Genomic DNA, 16844 nt, shown 5'->3' on the forward strand with positions numbered 1-16844 from the left:
TTCATGTTTCAAATAATATTTTTTTAAATGTACTAATATGGAATGTTGGTAAAAACGCAATGATACTTTTACATATGAAACTACACCACCAGTAGGTGGTGGCAAGTGACTTTCTTAAGTCAGTCAATAGCCGTGTTTCCACTGTCGGGCCAAAAGCGGGCGTGCTAGTGCGTGCCAGGGCCAGTCGTGTTTCCACTGTCACTTTCGGGACTTGATCGTGCCTCGTCAGTGCTTCCTCGGGGCCAACAGGCAGGGTTTTTTGGCCTGACGAAAACCTTGGGCCAAAGCGGGCCAACTGGGGCTAGAGGAGTGGTTATGAACAAAGGTGGAGTTTCTCCACGTCTGGAGAGCGTCAGCGCCGTGGATCATTTTATAAAGTTAACAGCTATAACACCAGCATTAAAGACTTTAAAAATTATTTTGAATGAATGAATGATGCATTTATATAGCGCTTTATTGTGTATTGTTGTACACCCAAAGCACTTAACAATCATGTGGGGGGGATCTCTCCACAACAACCACCAGTGTGCAGCATCAACTTGGATGATGTGACGGCAGCCACAGTACAACGGCGCCAGTGCGCTCACCACACACCAGCTACAGCTGGAGAGAGACAGTCATAGAGCCAATCAAGTGGTTGGAGATTATAGGAGGCTATGATTGACAAAGGCCAGGGAGGCAATTTGGCCAGGACACCGGGGTTACACCCCTACTCTTTACGAGAATTGCCATGGGATTTTTAATGACCACAGAGAGTCAGGACCTCGGTTTAACGTCTCATCCGAAGGACGGTGTTTTTTGACAGTATAGTGTCCCCGTCACTATACTGGGGCATTAGGACCCACACAGACCACAGGGTGAGCACCCCTGCTGGCCTCACTAACACTTCTTCCAGCAGCAACCTAGTTTTCCCAGGAGTTCTCCCATCCAGGTACTGACCAGGCTCAACCCTGCTTAGCTTCAGTGGGCAACCAGTCTTGGGCTGCAGGGTGATATGGCTGTGGCTTTTTGATTTTAGCTTAAAACTCACTTTCAGATAGCAGCGAGTGTTTGAATTAACCTGATCCGATGTGGATTATGATCACCATACAAGGCAGAAATATTTATAAGCGATGCAAAAGACTATGCACGCTAGGCATTAACGTTACCATAGTAAACATGGTAAATACGACCACTTGAAGAAATCAGACGTCAGCTTCTCATTTTCTATCACAATCGTGTATTTATTTAGTAACATATTTTATCTGTCATAAGTCTTGTCTTGTCTACGCTCCACTACGTATGTCATAAAAATATAATAATGGTTTCTGTTCGGGAGCTCCCTCCGCTAATCAGGTCGTATTTTTGATGGAGAAAGAAATATAGAAATAATCATTCTTTCTAAATGTGATGTATAGCTACTGTGACTACAAATAAACAGAAACAGACTCAACTGAATAAGTAGGGTATTTGTCCTCTTTCTTTTGTGAAATAGTAGTTCATACCACTTTATTTCTGTGTGACTAATTTTCAATCCTGATAAATTAATTCATTATGATCGATGTATCACTTATTATTGTAAAACATTGATGCTTTTGGATTTAAATCTTTAACAAAACATGCAAACAAACGGCTGTTTTTGTCATGTTCGTTGTTGTGATCGCAATAGTTCCAGTGACTTATTTCTTAGTTTTCTGATAATTTCTCTTTGTTGGTGAAATGATGGGGTTGTGTGACGTTGTTCCAGAGAGGCGTGTAAAGGGCGGGTTTTAGTGAAGTGCAGCGGAGCTTCTGGCCCCGACGGTGGAAACGCATTGTGATTTTGGGCTCGGTGCTACAGGTCCGAGGCTATTGGCCCCGACTGGCCTGTCTAAAGCACTGGCCCGACAGTGGAAATGCGGCTAATGAGTCATTCTTTCAAATGATTCGTTAAAACAGCTGATTCAGAATGAAGCAAATAGCATTCTATACGTATGGGTCATTGAATCATTGACCACCTGATTAGTTAAATAACACTGAATCATTTAGTAACAAAACACTGTGGGTTTCTAAATGATGCACAACTGTTCTGTTGAAATCTTTGTTTGGAACTATTTTCAGCAGACAATATTGTTTCTAAAATGTCTAATATTAACTACCTGCTGATTGAACTGTTGTATAAAATCAGTGTCACATATGCAATCATTCTGATATTCGGGAAAATAGATCACAAAATTCAAGAAAGAATTCCGTAAAGTCACAAAATTGTCTTTACCTAGTGGGTCATGAGGAGTGCCTTTGAAAACGATACGGTAAGTGGTGAGGAAGAGTGCTCCCTCTGCTGGCAGGATGTGTGGCCCTCCCAGAAGCCCGCCGGTGGCCTCTTCTCGACCGTCAGGGTCTAAGACCACCCGTAACCCCTCGGACACCAGCTCCTCTCCGGGTAGCAGGGCAGGCCGCAGGATCTTGGGCTGGGAAAAATTATTGTCATTAGAGTCTGCTGAAGACCAGGAGCAAATGCTTTGGTACGGACATGATTATGTTCACTATCTTTCTCCTAAACAGAAATATAAGATTACACTGTTATTCAGTTTGGACCAGAAAAAAAGCCAAGTCTTTGTGGTCTGCTTTTTGACAGACAACAAACGATTCTCTTTATGATGGAGTAAGCATCATTTATTAGGTTTAGTTCCAGGCACAGTAATCACACTCAAGCCTTGTCTGTTTACTACCAGAGACACAAACCATCAAATTTTACATGGTCCAAAAAGCATGTTCTGTCCTGGCCCTGTCCTGGTGTCATTATCTAGCTCATTAGTTGGATCCAGAAGGGTGACAAGAACTTAAACGGAGCCGATAAAAAAAAATAAAAAAAATTGGGAACTACAGCAAGTATTTGTTATGTGGAAATCTGCGGTATTAGAAGAACAGTCCACCTCACACTGGGGATGCCAGTTGGGTTCTCCATCAGTTACTTCTCTGGATTTGCACACTAATAAACAATCTACCATGGTTTCTTTTTCTTCCGAAAAACAAACTTGGTCCTGTACAGAAACCAGGACTTTATCCAGGCTAGAATTCCCTATTCAACCAAAGCAGCTTAGAAGTGTCTCCATTTATCATAAGCTTTGACTACACACGATTTTAGGTTTTTCACTGAAGTCAGGCAGTATTTACTGCAAAGTTTGTATAAACAATACTATATCGGTTCAATTTTGATGCATTTTAATGTTTTAAAATACAAAAAACTGTTGCAAAAATGTGCATCTTTAACTACACATCATCTCATGAAGAACTAGTCAGCAAGTTTCACAAACATCATCCCCTGTTAATCATATTTGTTAAGAACTGATTTGGACAGTATTTGCTTGTAAGCAATACTTGATCTGTGCGTATTTCTCTCCTGATTCAGACGAGATGACTGGGAAAAGCAATATTATGTATAGGGGACTTCTATTTTAGCTGGAATCAACAGTTTGAAGTAAAAAAAAACATCTTGATGGATTGATTTCACACAAACATGCAGCTTTTCACTTCACAAGACATTAATTGACAGACTGCAGTTACTTGGGGCTCATCCACATGAAGCCAGCTTTCCCGATCCAATCTTTTTTTCTTCGTTCTAAAAAGAAATCCGTAAACACGGCGTCTTCTCAAAAATATCTGCATACACACAAAACCACTGAAACCGACTCAAAACAATGTAGTATACATGCCAGACCAGTATGTGGCGCTGTAATTCTGTCACAGAGATACACTAAAAACGGCGAACAAGACTTGAAGCATGCGCATAAACCTTGCGCGCTGTATACACGTGGGGTGATGACATCATCGTTTCACAAAATATACAGATTGGCTGTACACACGAAAAGCAAGGGTGTCGTTTTCAGATTCATTCACTCTGGGACGCGGTTTCAAAAAATAGCAGTTTCAGGCTCCCAAAATGCCAGATCTGTCTGGACGAAACGCCGATACGATACAAAAATGTTCCTTATACAGCTAAATGCGTCTCCATGTGTACTTGGATTACTTTTGGATTATTTTGATGTTTTTATCAGCTGTTTAGACTCTCATTCTGATGGCACCCATTCACTGCAGAGAATCTATTGGTGAACAAGTGATGTAATACCAAAGAATATAGAATACCCAAGACATGTCACTCGTATAGTTTTGAATGGGGAAAAATGCAACACTCAATATGGCCACTCTATCTAATGAAGCCCCGCCTTCTGAGCAAAAGAGCCAATCCCTAATCGGTAAAATCAGCGCGTCACTGTAGAAGTTCTAGTTGCTATAGAAACAGTAAGCGTTCTGAGACATGCGCCTAGGACTGCACATGCGCACTGGCTGGTCTAGCCTGAAAAATAACGCTATTTGAGCAAAATAAACAACGTTTATGATAGTTGTCAGATTTCATTGGTGATTTCAAATATGAAATTTTATCGTAAGCTTGGCGAACAGTTTTGGAGAATTTGAGGTTTCCCCATTCAAAGAGATAGGAGCTGCACTTGAGAGGTGTTCCAAAGATGGCCGCTGAGTGACACGACTTGCCTTAAAGGGACTTTGGTAATACTACATTTCTCTAAATTTGTTGTGATTAAGAAACAAGCTCATCTACATCTTGGATGGCCTGAGGGTGAGTAAAGTTTCAGCAAATTTACATTTTTGGGTGAACTGTTCCTTTCAGTTGAAGAGTCGTTAGAATGATTTAATCCATTAATGTTTGACTCTTGAGTCATTTTGACCAATTCATTAAAAGAACAAACTCTTAAGTGAGTGCCGCTACTTTAATAATTCTGCCAAAATGGTAGCACAACAAACCCAATGACATACAAGCTTTGAAATAGCTTTCACTAGTGGAGAGCAAGTTCTTACCTTCTGAATGGGAGGCAGTCTTCTGCTTTCTCTGTGAACCGTTTCTAAAGTCTCCATCTGCATTGCCACAAGACCTGAAGAAACAGATAAATACCTGATTCAGGAAACTTTGTGGACAGGTTAGGGTCACTGGGTCACAGTACTATCCATTTCAGTTTCATTTTCCTACCAAAACCACTTAATATATTGAATTGTCCTTCAGAGTGAGTCCATCTACTTTGAATTGGATTTTTTAAATAATGTACAATAATTATTTTCCATGCAGTTCTGACCACAAAGAGTATTTGTGAAGCAATAAATTAATTTCTCACAAGAGAGGACTACTGAAATCAACTAGTAAAAATGGTGAGCACTTACAACCTTTGAAAACATACACCTACACTTATACAAATATATATATATATATATATATATATATATATATATATATATATATATATATATATATATATATTACGCAAGTTCATGTCTGTGTACAGCTGTCAAAATGTTTCAGTACTTAGACAGGTGTAATAAAGGTATAAACACTCTGTGTTGAGTGAGTGTGCACACAGTGTTTTACCTGGAATCATACTATGCAGACTCTTGATATGATCCTGTGTCACTCCACTCTCTGTGCACACTTTGTCAATGAAACGAGAGATGAATCTCCCCACAGAGTTGGCAACATCACTGGTCTCAGAGTCTTCAAATCCGCTCTCAGTGTCAAAGCTCTCGGCCACACTCCCTGCAATACTGTTTATTGCACAACACTAGTTATATTGCAGACTTAAACACAACACAACACAACCAACAACAGCAATGTTACTCTCAATATTCTTAAAATAACACAGAGCTATTTTAAAAGCTTTGATGAAACTCTGCTACTTTAGTTTACCGACCCATCACAATTCAATGTCTGTTTAGTCTGTTGCACACAATTGGTCTGAAATACCACGGTTAGGAAGCAGACGGCTCTGATATCTCCTGGTCTTAGTGCACATTGTGCTGGTGGAAAAGTGATGTAATTCCCTAATTCTGTTTACAAATAGAGAGAGTAGTTCCTGACATTTCAGGCAGAAAATAAATCAAGTCTATAGTAAAACTAGGCAATACGGATTTTCCCCAATAAATGCAACTTTTGCAGAAGAACTTTTCATTAACAAATTGAATGAGATTATTACATTTTATTAAGAAAATCTGAGTTGTGTTCACTCTTGCAGAACCGTACATGGATCTGGGTCAAAACCCCAAATCTCGGGTTCTTCCAAAAGCCAAAAGTATACATCCGTTGTCTGTTTTCAGCTCCAGCTCTCGTACAATGAGCGTGACCCAATTTCATTATCAGCAAAGTGATGCTGAACTGTCTTTACAGTCTTTGTTATAATTACAGTTAAAACACTACTTCTACTTCTAATAAATAAATAATATAATGAGATTATTACATTTTATTAAGAAAATCTGAGTTGTGTTCACTCTTGCAGAACCGTACATGGATCTGGGTCAAAACCCCAAATCTCGGGTTCTTCCAAAAGCCAAAAGTATACATCCGTTGTCTGTTTTCAGCTCCAGCTCTCGTACAATGAGCGTGACCCAATTTCATTATCAGCAAAGTGATGCTGAACTGTCTTTACAGTCTTTATGTTATAATTACAGTTAAAACACTACTTCTACTTCTAATAAATAAATAATATAATTTTTTTTTTATATGATCAACATCAGAGAACAGTGAAAATGCCTATGTGTTGAAATATTAAATTCAAATCTCTTATTTCAAATAAATATTTTATGTCTCAGCAGTTTGGCTGACAAAAAAAGTTAGCGAATTCCTGCCTTAAAGGATTTTTTCCTATTTTATTGTCTGGCAGGTGAAAATGGTAAGTCCTATCACTTAGTAAAGTAATAGCATACTTCTCAACAAAAGACATAATTTGAGGAGTCATTTACAAAATTGCCTAATCCTAGGTGCAAGTGAAACTAAAATGTTATGCTTGCCATATCAAACACCACTAATTAAAAATTAGTGAGGGGAAAGAAAACATGTGACATCTGAGACTAGCACTTAAAACTCTCAGTGTGCAGTTATTGGCCTTGAACATTTTCTGAGAGGAAAAGAAAAGGACAGGAGGAGGGAAAGATCAACTCTAGAGACATGCATTTGGCCAAACATCACCTGTTTTGACTATGAAGCCTCCCAAAACTCACACATATTATTATTACTACAAAGCTCTACATCCCGATCCCTCCATCTTTTTTTGGTTATGGCTGAGTGCTCCCTTCACTTCATGGTTCTGTTGAAGCAGAGCAGCACTCCGGCTACCGGAGGGGCTGAGAAGGATGTGGTGTATAACTGGATAGGACTCTTGAGGAACTACAGCAGGCTACTTCTATTTACATTCTTGCTCACTGACTGAATCAACTGTATAGTTTTCTGCTGAAGACGCTGAGAAACAATCAAGCTGATTTATATTGGAATGTGTGTTTCGTAACCAAGGTGAAAGGACAACCTTCAGACCCTGCTGTGCGTCTTTTCCATTTGAACTGATCTGATGTATGCCAGACGTACTGGAGCAACACTGACCTGCAAAAGTGGTTAGAGCCATAACCAGTTCTCTTACTTTACAGGACTACAAATGACACATTGAAATTTTGCTTCTCTGTGACATTTTTATTTCAAAGCAATGAAACCGATTTGAATTATTTTCAAATGATTATATAATGGTATAAAGCAAACTGTGCTTGAAATAAGCTGTTTGCATAAGCATTTTTATAGTTTTAAGAACCACCTTTGGCAAAATGATCTCCGATTTGAACACTTTGGCTGACTCTTCTGCTCAGATTAGCTCCAAGTTAGTCAAATGAAACGGGTTCAACAGTTTTCAAATAGTGCCACAAAATGTTCTTCTTCACAAACTCCATTATTAAAGCTGTAATTGATTTCAGTGGTTTATCTCCAGATCCTCCAGACACTGAATAAAGCAGCCACATCTAAACACACATAATGATTTATACTGTAGGCTAAGTTTTATAATTGGCAAAAAATATTATGTTTTACTTAATATTATGCACTATAATTTTAAATGCACATAGCCCACATATTTCACTATATTTACTGTGTTTATGAGTTGGGGGCAGCATTCATTTGCTCAGATTTCAGATCTCATTTGAGCACAAAATATTCTCCCACATCTCTGCTATAATGAGTTACTATTAAGTCTTTTGACAAAGTGTACATTTCCTGAAACGGGTTCAACAGTTTTCAAATAGTGCCACAAAATGTTCTTCTTCACAAACTCCATTATTAAAGCTGTAATTGATTTCAGTGGTTTATCTCCAGATCCTCCAGACACTGAATAAAGCAGCCACATCTAAACACACATAATGATTTATACTGTAGGCTAAGTTTTATAATTGGCAAAAAATATTATGTTTTACTTAATATTATGCACTATAATTTTAAATGCACATAGCCCACATATTTTACTATATTTACTGTGTTTATGAGTTGGGGGCAGCATTCATTTGCTCAGATTTCAGATCTCATTTGAGCACAAAATATTCACCCACATCTCTGCTATAATGAGTTACTATTAAGTCTTTTGACAAAGTGTACATTTCTTTCACCCGGTTCCTTTTGAGTTTATTTCGTTCCATCCTCATAATCCTTCACATTATATGGGCTGCTGCATCTTTAATCTGTACTGAATCTCCGTCATACATGATCACTGACCTCTATGTGGGTTCTCCTTGATCGTGCAGAGAATTCTGAGTGACGACCTTTATTAATCAGTGTACACCGGATGCCGTGCGCGCGCCCAAAGACAGTTGGACATAGTGGTGTATTAGAGGTAAAATATGATATAAATTCTGTTCGGTTTCTGGCACAAACCGATCGTTTCGTGTCTTAGGACATCAATGTGTCGTCACGAGCTGCAGGGTTTAATTTGGATTTGTCTGTGCATGTTTTTTTTACTCTCATAGATTTTGTTACCATTGCCATGCATTATACGACTGATAGACTGCAACGGTTGGACTTAAAAATCTTCATATGTGTTCTACTGAAGAAACAAAGTCACCTACATCTTGGATGCCCTGGGGGTAAGCAGATAAACATCAAATTGTAATTTTTGGGTGAACTATCCCTTTAAAAAGCTAACCTGGTCTTGTCTTGAAAGGTGAAATTATCTGAGATTTTAAGACAAAATTTAAATTGAAAATATATATTTAAAAATACAATTTAAAATAACATTTAGTTCAGAAATTAAAAACAGAATATGTGTATTCATATCATTGCATTAAATTAATTGCATTTAACATTTTTGAAATAAATCGTATTTCATAAATGTAGGGACTAGTCAAACAAAAAAGTCGATTTCAAGACTTTACCTTGATCTTGGCGGTGATGAGTTGTTTTTCCTCAGGGGCGGTGAGGTAAAGCACTCTGATCTGGTTTTGCACCTCAGAGTAGAAGGTGGCCTCCCAGAATTGCTGATTAGTCCAGATGGGATGGTCTTGTATGCAGGTGTAGGCGAACTGGTCCACGCCAGCTGCCAGTTTCTGTAAGCAAGAAGATGGATCAGCGGGCAACACAATGTGAACTCTGGCAGCCTGCTAAGATAAACACAGTGCCTGCTACTGTCTATATAACAGGTCAAATCAGCCGAGCTGGGGTCCTCACAGCTCATGAAACCAACTGGGCTGTACGGCCCATGTAAAGGAGGCCATTAAAAAAAACATGGTGAAAACAGGAAAGTAACACACTGCTGCCAATGGTTTTAAGAGCAATCTGTCATTTTTAGTGGTCATAATGTTCTCAACACATACAGTAGGCCTCATACAGAGAGATTGCAAAGCAAGACTTTGAAAACATGACCCTAGTGTTTTTCTGTGCTTTCCGACGCAAACCAGATCACCTGTGGACTGCTTACTGACTCTAAAGGACATCTGCTAAAGCTATGAAAGCTGTATTTATTGTATTTGCACATACGGATGTAGAACTTAGTGGATTGCACACCATGCATGACGTTTTTCTCACCTTCCATTGGTCTGTACACCTCACACCTCCGATTAAATTACCATCTAATGTCTTCTTCTCAAAACCCCTGAATATACGTTATGACAAACTGTCTTTGCTACTTAGTTTCCTTACAGCTAACCAAACCACAATCACAAGTGAAACGGCAGATGGAAAGAGGGAAAGAGAAAAATCAGCAGCAATGGAAAGACGGAGGCAAACATCGTAATAAGCAAGAACAGATTCTGGCTGTGTCCCAATTAGCATACTTTACTAGGCACTAAAAGTATGTGCTTCACTGGTGATAAAAAGTACATACATTTGAGGATGTAGAAAGACAATATGCTAGTGTTGGGACATATTTAATTCCACAAACCTCTGTTGCATACTGTGTGTGTTTGATGCAATTCCTTTGCATGCATTAAAAACTGCTGGGGCTGATTTGGTCTCACTGCTATTTGCTATTAGTGACGTGACGTGACATGTGGTGCTCTGCATTTAACCCATCCTTAGTGCACACACACAGCAGTGAACACACACACACCGTGAACACACACCCAGAGCAGTGGGCAGCCATTTTTGCTGCGGCGCCCGGGGAGCAGTTGGGGGTTCGGTGCCTTGCTCAAGGGCACCTCAGTCGTGGTATTGAAGGTGGGAGAGAGCGCTGTACATTCACTCCCCCCACCTACAATCCCTGCCGGTACGAGACTCGAACCCGCAACCTTTGGGTTATGAGTCCGACTCTCTAACCATTAGGCCATGACTTTCCCACTATTAATAAACAATGTCGTAAGAGAACCATCAAACTCCTCTACTATATCACAACAAGTTGTAGGTAATGATATATGAACAAGAATGCATGGATGGATTTGAAACAGTACACCATCTAAACTTACAGAAGTTACATTACATGAAGTGAGGTGTACTAAATGCAAACTTGTTGCATCCCTGTCCAGCATTATCTGTCATTCAGGCCACCTCAAATCACAAACGTTTGTTGAAAAAAAAAAAAAGAGACTTCTTGATGCTTTTTCACTGCAAATCACTGCTATTCTAAACCCTTGAGATAAAGATGGTTCAGGAAGATGGTAGCTGCTTTGTTTATTGTGGTCGTGTATCAGCTCCAACCAGTGCATACTATTTACAATAGACAGCACGCAAACTGGGACACAACCTCTGAAAGCGAATGGCTTCAAGATCACATCAGCAGAGGCACTTGGAAAGCTCCTTTTGCTGTTTCAATAAATCCAAACCCAATCATGTATAATCCCTGTATATCTGAAGGCTGTTTCATTTTGACATATATGAATTTTCCCACTCTCTATCACTGGGAAAGTACCAGCAAAGACATTAATGTCAAGGTTTGTTTGGACAGTTGATCTTTCCCTATGTAGTCTGGAATGTCTAATATGTATTTCAACACCAGGAGACCCTATAATACCGACTTGTCCACGTCAAGCTGTGCTGATAAATCCAGCTCATCCATAATTCTAGCAGATATAGCTAAAGATGGCCAGGTTGAAGCTTTGAGAACTTGCAGATATTCTGAGGCTGTCTAGACCCCATTTCCTCAATGCTGACATACAGATGGAGCTGAGTGAAAAAGTGGCAAGAAATGCAGCAGAAGAATCAGTGCAGTTGTTATTGTAGGATGCGGACCAGGAATGCACTGCCAGAGTAGTATTATTTGTCTTCAACATGGTTGTGACTGGCAGCAGATGGGGGTGGATGTGTGCAGATTTGCTGGTTCTCCAACAGCAGATGTGAGGGGGTCAGTTTGACCTCTTCCAACTGTACAGCCTTGACAACAGAGCACATGTCAAAATGTTGCATTCCAGGGGGGAATCTATTTGATCAGACTACATGAAAGTGTTTAATGGCGGGCAGGAGACGTGGAGTTAAAACTGATGCCCTTGAATGAGTAGAAGACATTTTGATTGTCGTTTTGGATTTGTCTGTGCATGTTTTTTTTACTCTCATAGATTTTGTTACCATTGCCATGCATTATACGACTGATAGACTGCAACGGTTGGACTTAAAAATCTTCATATGTGTTCTACTGAAGAAACAAAGTCACCTACATCTTGGATGCCCTGGGGGTAAGTAGATAAACATCAAATTGTCATTTTTGGGTGAACTATCCCTTTAAAAAGCTAACCTGGTCTTGTCTTGAAAGGTGAAATTATCTGAGATTTTAAGACAAAATTTAAATTGAAAATATATATTTAAAAATACAATTTAAAATAACATTTAGTTCAGAAATTAAAAACAGAATATGTGTATTCATATCATTGCATTAAATTAATTGCATTTAACATTTTTGAAATAAATCGTATTTCATAAATGTAGGGACTAGTCAAACAAAACAGTCGATTTCAAGACTTTACCTTGATCTTGGTGGTGATGAGTTGTTTTTCCTCAGGGGCGGTGAGGTAAAGCGCTCTGATCTGGTTTTGCACCTCAGAGTAGAAGGTGGCCTCCCAGAATTGCTGATTAGTCCAGATGGGATGGTCTTGTATGCAGGTGTAGGCGAACTGGTCCACGCCAGCTGCCAGTTTCTGTAAGCAAGAAGATGGATCAGCGGGCAACACAATGTGAACTCTGGCAGCCTGCTAAGATAAACACAGTGCCTGCTACTGTCTATATAACAGGTCAAATCAGCCGAGCTGGGGTCCTCACAGCTCATGAAACCAACTGGGCTGTACGGCCCATGTAAAGGAGGCCATTAAAAAAAACATGGTGAAAACAGGAAAGTAACACACTGCTGCCAATGGTTTTAAGAGCAATCTGTCATTTTTAGTGGTCATAATGTTCTCAACACATACAGTAGGCCTCATACAGAGAGATTGCAAAGCAAGACTTTGAAAACATGACCCTAGTGTTTTTCTGTGCTTTCCGACGCAAACCAGATCACCTGTGGACTGCTTACTGACTCTAAAGGACATCTGCTAAAGCTATGAAAGCTGTATTTATTGTATTTGCACATACGGATGTAGAACTTAGTGGATTGCACACCATGCATGACGTTTTTCTCACCTTCCATTGGTCTGTACACCTCACACCTCCGATTAAATTACCATCTAATGTCTTCTTCTCAAAACCCCTGAATATACGTTATGACAAACTGTCTTTGCTACTTAGTTTCCTTACAGCTAACCAAACCACAATCACAAGTGAAACGGCAGATGGAAAGAGGGAAAGAGAAAAATCAGCAGCAATGGAAAGACGGAGGCAAACATCGTAATAAGCAAGAACAGATTCTGGCTGTGTCCCAATTAGCATACTTTACTAGGCACTAAAAGTATGTGCTTCACTGGTGATAAAAAGTACATACATTTGAGGATGTAGAAAGACAATATGCTAGTGTTGGGACATATTTAATTCCACAAACCTCTGTTGCATACTGTGTGTGTTTGATGCAATTCCTTTTAAATTTTTTCAAACTGCTGGGGCTGATTTGGTCTCACTGCTATTTGCTATTAGTGACGTGACGTGACATGTGGTGCTCTGCATTTAACCCATCCTTAGTGCACACACACAGCAGTGAACACACACACACCGTGAACACACACCCAGAGCAGTGGGCAGCCATTTTTGCTGCGGCGCCCGGGGAGCAGTTGGGGGTTCGGTGCCTTGCTCAAGGGCACCTCAGTCGTGGTATTGAAGGTGGGAGAGAGCGCTGTACATTCACTCCCCCCACCTACAATCCCTGCCGGTACGAGACTCGAACCCGCAACCTTTGGGTTATGAGTCCGACTCTCTAACCATTAGGCCACGACTTCCCCACTATTAATAAACAATGTCGTAAGAGAACCATCAAACTCCTCTACTATATCACAACAAGTTGTAGGTAATGATATATGAACAAGAATGCATGGATGGATTTGAAACAGTACACCATCTAAACTTACAGAAGTTACATTACATGAAGTGAGGTGTACTAAATGCAAACTTGTTGCATCCCTGTCCAGCATTATCTGTCATTCAGGCCACCTCAAATCACAAACGTTTGTTGAAAAAAAAAAAAAGAGACTTCTTGATGCTTTTTCACTGCAAATCACTGCTATTCTAAACCCTTGAGGTAAAGATGGTTCAGGAAGATGGTAGCTGCTTTGTTTATTGTGGTCGTGTATCAGCTCCAACCAGTGCATACTATTTACAATAGACAGCACGCAAACTGGGACACAACCTCTGAAAGCGAATGGCTTCAAGATCACATCAGCAGAGGCACTTGGAAAGCTCCTTTTGCTGTTTCAATAAATCCAAACCCAATCATGTATAATCCCTGTATATCTGAAGGCTGTTTCATTTTGACATATATGAATTTTCCCACTCTCTATCACTGGGAAAGTACCAGCAAAGACATTAATGTCAAGGTTTGTTTGGACAGTTGATCTTTCCCTATGTAGTCTGGAATGTCTAATATGTATTTCAACACCAGGAGACCCTATAATACCGACTTGTCCACGTCAAGCTGTGCTGATAAATCCAGCTCATCCATAATTCTAGCAGATATAGCTAAAGATGGCCAGGTTGAAGCAGATACCCCATGTAGTTGAAAAATTCTAATATGTATTTCAACACCAGGAGACCCTATAATACCGACTTGTCCACGTCAAGCTGTGCTGATAAATCCAGCTCATCCATAATTCTAGCAGATATAGCTAAAGATGGCCAGGTTGAAGCTTTGAGAACTTGCAGATATTCTGAGGCTGTCTAGACCCCATTTCCTCAATGCTGACATACAGATGGAGCTGAGTGAAAAAGTGGCAAGAAATGCAGCAGAAGAATCAGTGCAGTTGTTATTGTAGGATGCGGACCAGGAATGCACTGCCAGAGTAGTATTATTTGTCTTCAACATGGTTGTGACTGGCAGCAGATGGGGGTGGATGTGTGCAGATTTGCTGGTTCTCCAACAGCAGATGTGAGGGGGTCAGTTTGACCTCTTCCAACTGTACAGCCTTGACAACAGAGCACATGTCAAAATGTTGCATTCCAGGGGGGAATCTATTTGATCAGACTACATGAAAGTGTTTAATGGCGGGCAGGAGACGTGGAGTTAAAACTGATGCCCTTGAATGAGTAGAAGACATTTTGATTGTCGTTCTTCTAAATAATAGAGGTCTCAACTGTTGGTTGTCAGTAAGCATTTTTGCTCATGTCACACCAAATCACCAACCTTCTTCTAAAAATAGACTTTTTGATTATTTTTCACTGCACATTGCTTCCATTCTGAACCCTTGAGATAAAGAAGGTTTAAGAAAATGGTGGCTGGTTTGTTTTTGGTCCAAAATGGCCTATCAGCTCCAGCCACCTTGACCAAGAAGGTCAACCAGGTTGACCTTGGCCACTTCTGGCAGTGTTTTATTTAGTTGAATTTCCCAATAGGGATAAAAAGCAAATGCTTAATTTGTGTCAGAAAAAAAAAGATCTCACTGTGATCCATGAACAGCACAGGGTAATTATTTACCAACATTAAATTATTTACCAACATTATGGAACAAATCCCTGCTTACTTAATCCTAAGAGACATTCCATTTGCAAGTCTATGTGAGCTAAAAGACATCTAGGATTAAACAGCACATTTACAATTATGATTTATGTCAAACAAGAAGAGCAACAAAGAATATCAGGGCAAAATGTTAAATGGTTGAACAAACAGAGCTGTCTGGCCCATCGGTATGCAGGACATGCTGTAATCATGTCCCACAATGCAAAGTAAACAGGAGAAGGTCAAGCTATGGTCAGCGAGAGCCATGGCAGGGTTATGCTAGCTCGTGAATTGACAAGAAATTAATGTAACGCCTCGACGACAACAAACACCCCAAAACCATTTCTGCTGAACTGTGGCTGAAACCCTTGCCTGCTGCAGACAGTGCCAGAGACATTCGTGGTACATTCAAACCACAATTGTATGCACAAATGACAATCATTTATTATTTTAAGACAGATACCCGATACTTTACATAACAAATACAGACATGACATTATTTACTGACAAACACAATGGAAAATCTCTCCCTTTCCCATAATACAGTCACGTGGATCTATGCAGCATGTGACAGTCAGTGCAAGTGGTACGATGGTCAAAACTGGACCATTCCTATTATCATATTAATATGGCATATTAAGGCCTATATTTAAATTTATGTATTTCAATTGCATATAAAATTCCCATTCATTTGGATAACAAGGTTTTATGGTGAGGCACTACAGTCAAAAACACGTTTTTCATGCATCTGTCGGTTTTGAGATTTTGGGCTTTTTGGCTTTACATAAAGGATTTTTCAGGCTAGGGGAAAGAAAACATTCAAAATACACTGTTAAGTGTTTCTTTTATAGTCTGTAGATTTCAATTACAATACATACCTTTAAAGGCCGTTCTCTCAAAATGGGATTTTTCTCCCACACTAAGCTAAAAATCTTGACTCCAGAAGCACTTCCACACACCAAACTTTGCCAAACTTTTTATACAACTTTTAATTCCTTAAAAATGGTGAAAATGTATTTGTTTATATTTTTATGGCTGTTCATATCCAAGATCCTCACTGTAAACACGTTTGACTCGAACATGTCAAAAAAAAATAAAATAAAAAATAACTTGGCTTCATCCAATGTTCAGATTTTTGTTCTTTGTATGCAAATTAGTGCATATTTAATTAGACAACTCAACATTTGCAGAAAACTTGTACTCATACCAATCTCGTACATTTTAACTAAGTGAATTTTGCTCATTTTACAGCATATTTGAATCATATTTCATTCTCAACAAATTGCATTTTTCACAATTAACAGATTTCTGCTGAGATAGGAGTAATTTTATTTTACAGTATCACACAATATAGGTAATTTTGCTTTAAATAAGGTCTTTATGATACCAAAATTTGATACCATAGAAATTTTATAGTTAATTCTTGTCAAGTAAACAGCAGCGATTAAATTCCAATTAATAGGACAAAAAAATACAGAAGAACAAATAAATCCGAAATGCTACACACACTGTATAAAATAATCAAAC

At 39.3% G+C, this 16844-nt stretch overlaps 1 protein-coding gene across 1 annotated transcript in view; it reads right to left on the bottom strand.

The window, feature by feature from the left end:
- LOC107584719 (myotubularin-related protein 13-like) overlaps window positions 1-16844 on the bottom strand; it is an 86990-nt gene that overhangs the window by 28334 nt on the left and 41812 nt on the right. The window contains exons 15-20 of the mRNA XM_016271435.1: window positions 16201-16206; window positions 12214-12391; window positions 9199-9369; window positions 5396-5585; window positions 4834-4907; window positions 2234-2429 (exon numbers count right to left, since the gene is read on the bottom strand). Of these exons, the coding sequence (XP_016126921.1) occupies window positions 2234-2429; window positions 4834-4907; window positions 5396-5585; window positions 9199-9369; window positions 12214-12391; window positions 16201-16206 (815 nt within the window). The remainder of the gene's footprint in view (window positions 1-2233; window positions 2430-4833; window positions 4908-5395; window positions 5586-9198; window positions 9370-12213; window positions 12392-16200; window positions 16207-16844) is intronic.

Source organism: Sinocyclocheilus grahami, unplaced genomic scaffold (genome assembly GCF_001515645.1).
Source record: "Sinocyclocheilus grahami isolate Dianchi unplaced genomic scaffold, SAMN03320097.WGS_v1.1 scaffold62.1, whole genome shotgun sequence".
In the NCBI taxonomy this organism is placed as follows: Eukaryota; Metazoa; Chordata; class Actinopteri; order Cypriniformes; family Cyprinidae; genus Sinocyclocheilus; species Sinocyclocheilus grahami.